Source organism: Sinocyclocheilus grahami, unplaced genomic scaffold (assembly GCF_001515645.1).
Source record: "Sinocyclocheilus grahami isolate Dianchi unplaced genomic scaffold, SAMN03320097.WGS_v1.1 scaffold148.1, whole genome shotgun sequence".
NCBI classification, from domain to species: Eukaryota; Metazoa; Chordata; class Actinopteri; order Cypriniformes; family Cyprinidae; genus Sinocyclocheilus; species Sinocyclocheilus grahami.
In genome coordinates, this window is record NW_015505327.1 from 807,760 (window position 1) to 817,086 (window position 9,327).

The 9,327-nt window shown below is 37.2% G+C and overlaps 1 protein-coding gene across 1 annotated transcript; it reads right to left on the reverse strand.

Moving 5' to 3' along the window:
- Positions 1–333: 333 nt before the first annotated feature.
- On the reverse strand, positions 334–8,863 carry pecam1b (platelet and endothelial cell adhesion molecule 1b). The gene is made up of 13 exons (XM_016281220.1): positions 8,800–8,863; positions 8,647–8,664; positions 7,063–7,356; positions 6,711–6,989; positions 6,356–6,625; positions 5,697–5,966; positions 5,310–5,591; positions 4,676–4,954; positions 3,995–4,096; positions 3,873–3,903; positions 2,023–2,099; positions 548–592; positions 334–408 (listed from the first exon to the last, which is right to left on the reverse strand). Exons 1-13 carry the CDS (start codon positions 8,861–8,863, stop codon positions 371–373), a joined length of 2,049 nt encoding a protein of 682 aa, XP_016136706.1. The 3' UTR covers positions 334–370.
- Positions 8,864–9,327: the final 464 nt, after the last annotated feature.

Genomic DNA, 9,327 nt, shown 5'->3' on the forward strand with positions numbered 1-9,327 from the left:
ACATGGCATAAGGATACTGAAGAAAACTAAGATCACATTTAGAGTTCTCTGGTCAGATAATATAAGTAAGTGGCTATTGGAGTTAGCAGGAACCTAATTAGTCTGGCCTTTCCTGTTTATAAGATGTCTCTAGAAAAAAACACTGTAATTAAAATCCAGGGCTCTTGATAATTTGGATGGTTAGACCCCACCCTAGAAGTGTTTTTTTCTCTAATCAGCTCATGCATGCTGGGGAATCACAAGGTTCCTCTTCAAAAGGCAAGAGGAGTTGAGAGGAGAAAGAAAAGAGATGGATTTAGTTTTAAAATGTTAAACTTCGTGTAGGATCTACTGGTTGAGGATGAATCACCTCTGTGTACTCTATGTCACCTTAATTTGTGGACCCTAGGCTGTCCTGGTCAGCAACATCTGGTGAAAAACCCAAACATCAATATAAAGATACAAAATTAATTTGGTTAGAATCATTTCAGGTAGGCCTATATGTTGCAGGTAAATACTAGCTTGGGGAATGCATGGAAACCAGTATGATTACTAAGTGGTGACTTACCTCGAGGTCTTTCACTCCAAACACACTCTTTGTTATTAACCACCGCTGAAAGACACAGCAAAAATTGTGCATCAGCCACGGTCATTTACATGCCACTTATCTCAAGAGAAATCAAATTAGATGAAGTACATCCCCAACTTTACCAGATTATTTTAAAATTAGATGAGTCATCTGAGGTTTTAAACACACACACACACACACACACACACACACACACACACACATGCACACGCATTGCACTTTAGTTTTAACTGAGTAAAAGAAAAAAAAAACTCAGCCAGATTGAGACTTACCCTGATTCCTCACCAAATCTATAATTTCAATTGTCAGCAGGTTGAACATATTTTAGGATTAGTCCGTGACAACTCCCTAAACTAACCAGAACAGCTTTTGTATATGCATATTGTTTCCAATTTAGCTACAATCACTGTATCTCCTCAAACTGTGACCTGCTTTAAAAGACATTGCATCTGAAGTAAACCGTTTAGTTTGGACTCTGGTGACTCCGCACTACCAGACAAATACAGAAGCAGGAAACTGTTCATAAAATAAACATGCAAAGTCAACATTGCCCTTCAAAATGTGATTTAAAGCAAAGGTGGATCTTAATAACAAAATCTTTAACAAAGGTTAAAGGTCATGAATAAATAAATGATACCTGGTTTATTTGACACCTAGTTCATTCAAATATGTTAAAATAGAGAATGTAGAAAGACAATTCTGACAATCTTAACATGTCAGGGAATAAATTCCAAATGAGGTAATTCCAAATAAAGCATTTTATTAGATTTTAAGTGCCTACCAAATCTCATTTCATGTACCAACCAGACACATACACACATTATTAGTGTTTTACAGTAAATAAATCATTAACACAGATGCTTTTAGAGTAAAATGAAACAAACATCAGCAAATAACAAACAAACATGATGGAAGCAAAAACACATACTGTATGCAAGCAAAGCAGTGAAATCAGAGAAAAAGCACATGGTGAACAGATGATTCAGATGCTGTTAAGATGAATAAGCTAAACTGCTGTGATATGGGTGAGCTTAACATTTTTCTGCCTAAAGAGAAGATGGGGCAGCTGATTGGATGGAATACTTGCCAGCATCAAAAACTGACACATTCTTAGAACAACATCTAAACCAAACATTCTTCAAAAATCCAATCATGTTACCAATCCACAGTTTGATTCCCCCTTTCCTTGTTTAAAAAGCATCTTAGTACAGTAACATTAAGTCGGAACCGGTGACTAAATATCATGATCATAGGTTAAGTGATGTAAACATGGATGGCAAAGCCTGAATACTCCTGGTCTGTCGTCTTGACTCATGAACATTACTGACTTGAGATCCTAATTGGAATTGATTTATCAGGTAGATGTGACAAACACACCTTAGGGAATGGTGAATGAATGGAGTGGATGATGACTGTAGACAAACAGAGAAACAAAAATAAAAATATAAAGAGACCTGTGTGGTCGCTATAATGGGTGTCATGGGTGAGACTCAGGGTTAAAGAGTCATCTGATTTAGCACTTGCAGGCTTTCTGAGGAATGGTGAGAGAGAAAAAAATCAAACATACTTATTAAATATTCTCCACTACCTAAATTTCCTGGTTTTCCATGGATATTCCTTTTAAAACAGATTTGTCTGTTTGGGACCACATGACTTGTACAGGCATGGTCAGATGAGTTTAGTGACTATGTAATAACACAAAACCACCTCATCTTGTCTCTCTAATGCAGTGGTTCTTAACCCGCGGCCCGTAACGAATTCAAATGCGGCCCACCATGCTGTACACAATTAAAAAAAAATACTTTCAGTTTTACAATTCATTTTAGTTTTTACATTAATTAAAAAAATTACTAAATAAATATAAGCTATAGCCTAATGTTTTTATGTAAAATTATTTAGTTTTTCATAGAGTGGAAACTGAAGCGCGCTTTGCAGGACATAGAGAAGACAGCGCAATCACTTGCGTTTTTTTGCTCATAAAGGTAAGAGTAATACATCATTCGTAACTGTAAAGGGTCTACTTTTATTTGTGTGCACTCACAATATCAACAAAACGTTGTGCTTTAATAAAATAAAGAAATCAAACATGATGCGCTTTCTGCCGTCTCGTCTTGAACAGGAGCGCTTCACAAAAATGAACCAAAACTCAGCGAATACATGCCTCACAGACATGATAAATATATCTATAGAAAGCTTTAAATTTCTACTTAACGAAATAAAACAAATAAAAAACTCTTTCATTATAATCATAATCCGTAAAGATGCACTTCTCTCTAAAGGCGCGTCTAATGAAGAGATGGCGAGTCAGGATCGACAACTTCATCCTTGCGACACCGACTCAGAAAACACTAGTTTATTAGTAAATAATTCAAATATCTCCTTACTGTTTCCCCTATTGTGTGCATTTGAACGCAGAACTGTTCAGCTGCGCTGACGGCACGCACCATACATGCTGCTGCTGCTGGACACTAAACACCGTCGAGCCGCTCGAGACAGTCTCGGTAGCACGGTCTCGTGTTGTTTCCACCAGCGCGGCAATTTTTTCATCACTAATGGATGGATGTCTAAAATATAAAAATAAGGAGAAGCCTAAAACAGGCCCGAGGCACTGCCCGCGTCTGAACTATGGCGTGAAAATTGTCCCGAAGCCCGGCCCGAGGGGCGTAAAAAAGTCGGGGCCGTCGGCCCGGGCTGAAATGCAGGGTTCTAGCTCTGATCTAGCACACAGAAAACGATTTGACTGAAAATTTATGAGAAGAGATGAAAGAAAGATAGTGGTCATCTGCGCAATTCGGAAAAAGAGGCGGCTTTTCTGCATTAGGTATGTTTTTTTCTTTCTTTCTTGATTTACTCTTTGTACAGCAGTTATTGTTCATTCTAAATTAATTTTTTAATGTAGAATATGTGTTACATAAATACATGAAATGTAGAACATATAAAAAAGTGCTCGTGGCTCGTCTGTCGTGGCTCGTCTGGTGCCCCCCCACGCATAAAATTGAAACTCCGCCTATGATTGTGCTGTTACTCCTTTCGAGCCGAAGTTCACAAAATTGGGTGTTATTTATGGGGAGTAGAATTATTGATTTATTTCAATGAATGTAATCGATTAGATATCATAATATTTAGGCTATAATATTATAAATCTGGTTGGTTTGTATTGCTGACGTAATATGTAAATGATATGTGTGCGGCCCGCGAGACTTGCACTTGGACCATAGTGCGGCCCGGTGGAAAAAAAGGTTGAGAACCACTGCTCTAATGCCTTCAACTCAAGACCAACTAAGACATAAGCCAGTCAACTCACACTGATAGTTCGGCAGCCATCTCGCTTTTACCTGTGACAGAGAGAAAGTTGAAAGGGGAATTTGGATCACAGGTCAGAAAGGTGTGCAGCTTGTGATGCAGGGGGGCTGTAGGTCTCTCTACCTCGCTTGGCCTTGTAGCGCATCACGATGAAAAGGACCAGCAGGGCCACTAACAGCATGCAGAACATAGCAATCAAACCCTTTTTCCACATTGCCAGGCTCACTACAGAGTGGACACATATGGAGACAGACATATCAGAATACGAGTAGATGACAAACAACAGAATACATTTTTTACCTTAAAGATTTTAGATTAAAATTTTGTATATTTAGTCTCTTTGATAGAACAGGCTAGAACATGAAACTAAAAGGTGACCACGGTTGTCAAGCAACATTTTATTTGAATAATGGTTTAAATGTCAGTGGGTTCCTCACATAAAACTGTTGCATGGCTTCAGAAAATAACCTTCATGTTCTTAAAGGGGGTTAGACACCAGAATGGCAGTGTCACTTTACAGGTAAGAGAAAAGGCAGTGGTAATAAAGGTAATAAAGATCAATGTAAATTCCTGAGGAGATTGAAGATGGGTGAGATTTAACTTTGCACTTTCTGCAAAATGTTTAAAATTGGTTTTCAGCATCGTCAAGAGTGAACAAAGGCAATGCAATCTCTCAAAAACTGCATATGCAATAATTATACAATTTTAGAAAAATACTTTTTTTGTATGAATTTATGTATTAAGTTTAAATATCATTTCATAAAATTGACTATGGATATAATGTTGAAGAAAGATGAAGCTCACCTTCGACTGTGATTATGTCACTCTTTATCAAAACATCTGCCTGGTTATTTGCCTCGCAGTAGTAATTTCCACTGTGATTTCTCTTCACTGCATTTAGGTTATATAGGGATGAATTACTTTGAACTGTGGTGTTATAGATTGCTGTGCCACTGCCTCCATAAAAACTCATACTGATAGGTGGAGAGCCTTTTGGAATGCCACATATCAGGGTAACATCACTGCCCTCTTCAATGCTTCCTGGAACTGGAAGGACTGTCAGTAAGGGCTTCCCTACTGGAACTAAAGACAAGAGAACAATGAACTTAAAGACGTAAACAGATGCTTATACTAAATGACATAACATTAAATCAGTGGTTCTCAACCAGGGGGCCAGGACTAACTATTAACCTCTTCTAAACATATATAAAATTAGTCTAACATAAAAAAATTTATTCTACGCAAGTCTACATAAAAAATGAATACTAAATTACATATAAATATACATATAACACAATGCTACATTCAGGTACATTTGAATATGCACATGTAGAACTCAACAAAAAGCTTTGTAGATTTCTGCAGAATTGGAATTTATAAAGTTCTTTCTTTAAATGATTGGCTTTTTAGACTTCAGATATCTATATGATGACCTTACCTATTACAGTAGTGTGTAGCCTTTCACTATTCTTGACTGAGACTTGGCCATTATTCTCTGCTTCACACATGTAACTGCTGATGTCCGAAGGAGTCGATATCTTGGCTAAGAAACTAGCCTCCTTATGAAGGTAAGATACCTCAGTCTTGTTCAGGGTAATGCTGTTTCTCTTTAGTGAGTAGATAATTGGCAGACTTCCATTCTCAGAATAGCATCGAATCCAAAATGACTTATTCACGATAACAGGACCATCAACTGTGATCTCAGGCTTTGAAACGAGAACTTCAGAGAAACAATGGTTAATTAACTAAAACATTTTTAAAAAATCTTTTATATTGATAAAATTGTAGTTTTCCTAGACATAATGGATGAGAAGGTACGGTCTACCTTTTGGTTCAAACAGCACCCTCCCACTCTCTTTGATAATCCCTTTGGCTTCAGCAATACACATATATTTCCCATTGGATACTTTGCCTGCAGTGCCACTGTATCTGTTATCCTTTATTACAAGTGTTTTGTCTCCGAATATCGAGTACTTTATATCATCCCTTTGAATCTTCTCTGAGGCAAAGCTGTTGATTTGACAGCTGATGGTGAAGTGTTCTCCCTCAAAAACCTCAACTGGGTTAATGATCAGGACTGGCATGGAGAAAAGCTCTAAGAGAAAAATATACAAACTGTTATCAAAGCATAATATATTTATAAGTGTTTGGGTAGACAAGACCAGACTGTGCTTAATGCTCACTGCCTTTTAGTGTGAAGGAAAAAAAGGTGACTGCAGCAAAGGATTCACACACAAAAAAAGGTTTAGCATATGAAGACTTGTAATATAACATAAAAGTCACATTGGCCAATTTATATAGCTCTTGTATGGTGCTATTTTTGTCCTTTCTGCATACCGACAGCCCATGGTCACTGTATGTGTCTAGAAAAAAAAAACATGGGTACTAAAAATATCATAATCAAAAAGTTTGTTAATCTTATTTTAAGGGGAAATTTCACAAAGAATACATAGGAAACACTGATAAGCATTCAATGTCTCTCACCTTTTACAGTGACGTTCATAGCGGAGGATTTATAAACATTACCAAGGTTTGAGGAGCACTCATATTCCCCAGAGTCATTAGCCTTAGCAGACATTCTGTAATCTGTCTGTGTCATATTCGAACTGAGCACGGTACGTCCATAGATGAGATTGATTCTGAGTTCTGAATTTCTTTGGGAAGTCATATTAACACTGCAGCTGAAGGTTACAAGATCTCCTTCAATGACATATGTTGATGGGTTGATTTTAATATTGGGTTTGATCTCCACCTCTGAATTGGAAAAAAATGTGGAAATGTTTACACTTCCTGGATGAACAAATACATTGTACAGTATGAAAAAAATAAATTGACCTACCTTGAATGTCAAGACTGATCACATTACTGTCATTAGAACGTTCTATTGTGCTATCCAGATTAATAGAATAGTAACAAAGCATATTCACAGCTCCTTTAGTAAGGGCCAGCTTCTGCTCAACTCGGTGACTGTCTGTGGACTCCCTGTAGAGTTCCTCAGGTCCATTACTAAAGAAAAACGTCAATGAACCTTTTTCTCCCTCCACTGTACAGACAGCAGTAACATCATCTCCCTCACTCAGTTTCAGTGTATCCACTGTAAGGACTGGTGTCTGAAGACCTGCAGAAACATCAGCAGATATTAAAATTCTGAGAGCAATTCTTCTACACATTGAACTGATGTGTTACTCTACCTTTCACTGTCAGGTCTTTGAAACTGCTCTCCTTCTTTTGCTTCTCAATGACAAGATCACATCTGTATTTCCCAGAGTGGGCCACTCTGGCATCTGGTATAGAGTAGAGTTGGTCCATAGAACTGGTCTGGTCAGTAGTTAATAGCTTATTATATCTGTAGAATTTGTATTGATAGTTGGGGTGAGACCCCAGCCTGTGGCTGACTTCTGCCTGACATAACAGTGACACATTTGTACCTCTTTCAACTTCATGTCTCGGATGGATAATGAGTTGCACGTTTTTTATGACAGAATCTGTGGAGAAATAAAGCAATTTTACCACTTAGATTATGTGGTGGGTGTTTCAAGGAATGAGATTCTGCATCACAGAAACCAATTCCACTCAAACTGTTACTGGTTACAGCTTACACTGCAGGAGAAGACTAAACTGTGGTGGTGTAAAATGTACTCAGATTTACTTCAATTAATTACTGAAGGCTGGACTATCTCATGTGGTTTAGCATTGCATTTGATATTCTTATGGGAGTCTTATTATCTGCCCCCCTTTTGGCGCCCAGGGAGTCTCAGTATGGTACACATAAATATTGGAGCAGGAAGGAAAACAGTTAAACATATTTAGAAGTTTCCATCTCTGGGGATGAGAGTTATTTTAGAAACGTCTGTCCACACCCATTCACACCAGAAACCAATAAACCAACCAACCATATGAATTTTTAGTAAAATATATCTTACCAAGTAATTACATTTTTATAACATAATTTCATAATTTTGCCATAATATGTAATACATATGTAAGTTTCAATGCAGTTGCAGTTTCAATGTCCACATTAACAGAGAGACTACAAAATATTTGGGTAGTTCACAAATAGACATGGAGAGTCAGCTAATAGATTAAACTACAAATTTAAATTACTTATTACTTTTCTAGTTCATTGTAATGGTCCTGTGGTGTGACAAATACATTTATTTTTAAGTTAATATTCCATAAGTAAGCAAGTAGTAAGTACGTACGTAAATTTCAAACTCATTAGTGATGAAAATCTTTATTTCTAATGAATAGATCACACTGCAGGACTGAATAAATGAACATCATAGTTCCATATAAGCTGTCAAAGTTAATAACAGGTTAATAATAAAGTTAATAATAGGAGCAAAAACTTATTACAGTACATATAGCTCTACCTGCTATAATGATAGGCAGATTATCAGATTTTGATTCAAGCTTATAATGTTTGGCTGTTGAATTCTAAGAGCATCATGCCGATAGAGAATGACAAGTCACATCACACGGCTTACTTAAGTTCTCATGTCTCTACCACTTCCCACTACTTTCCAGAACTAGGGCATGTGACAATACACATGAATGTGTTTTCAAAAACAATATTCTTTAGTCCAAATTATAAGCATTTCTATTGGTATTAATAAATGTGAGGTCAAACTGTCCCTATTACGATTAAATTTAACAAACTAAAAATCAACTACTTCACAAAGTAAAATTCCAATTCCAATGATAAACGACAATAATTATGACATTTTGAAACTGAGTAACTTCTTACAGGGCTGAGAAATTAGTGATTTACAGACCTGCACAGGCTTCCTCTGCTGATCATGTCATATGTCATCAAAGAGGGTTTGCACAAAAAAGAAAAAGAAAAATCAAGACAAATTCATATCCAAACCAATCTCAATATCCACTTAAGCCATTATTGAGGGACTAGAAATGTAAGGTGTCCTTACAGGTGAAGACGAAGAGGAAGAAGAAGGTGCCAATCTTTAGAGAGGGCTGAATCTTCACCTGCATGGCTGAGAACTTCTAACCAGTGTGTGTATGTATGTTTCGCTGTAGGACAAAGTGAAGTGAAGATGGAGGGAGGAGTTGTGCATGTAGGGCTACCTCTGTGCTAATTTCACAGGAAGTGAGGCCTGGAACTGGAATGCTCACTCTGGATGGATTTGCATCTCTCTGACAAGGCAGGATGATTGTTCAGTGGACAGGAGGCGGAAGTGAACCTGTGTCAGTACTCTTCAGGTAAAAGCCTTCTTTTTCCAGTTGTAAACCAGCAGAGAACAACAGAGAGAGAGAGAAAAATCCTAAACGAAACTGCTTGCTGACAGCATGTCTTTGAAAATGTCTGGCTTTCAGTCTTCCTGTAATCATCAGAACAAGCAGAAGGCAGTTTCTCACATGGACATGCATAATGGACACAAAGCAGCAGCATATTTAAGATATATATATATATACATATATATATATATATATATATA

What these genes read in the sequence shown, in the direction of transcription:
- pecam1b (XM_016281220.1), bottom strand. Translation starts at nt 8,863, where the DNA reads ATGCAGGTGAAGATTCAGCCCTCTCTAAAGATTGGCACCTTCTTCTTC. An exon ending in TATGAACGTCACTGTAAAAG is followed by an intron (nt 5,967 to 6,355) that starts GTGAGAGACATT and finishes TTTTTCTCTTAG; the next exon opens with AGCTTTTCTCCATGCCAGTC. An exon ending in GCGCTACAAGGCCAAGCGAG is followed by an intron (nt 3,904 to 3,994) that starts GTAGAGAGACCT and finishes TCTCTGTCACAG; the next exon opens with GTAAAAGCGAGATGGCTGCC.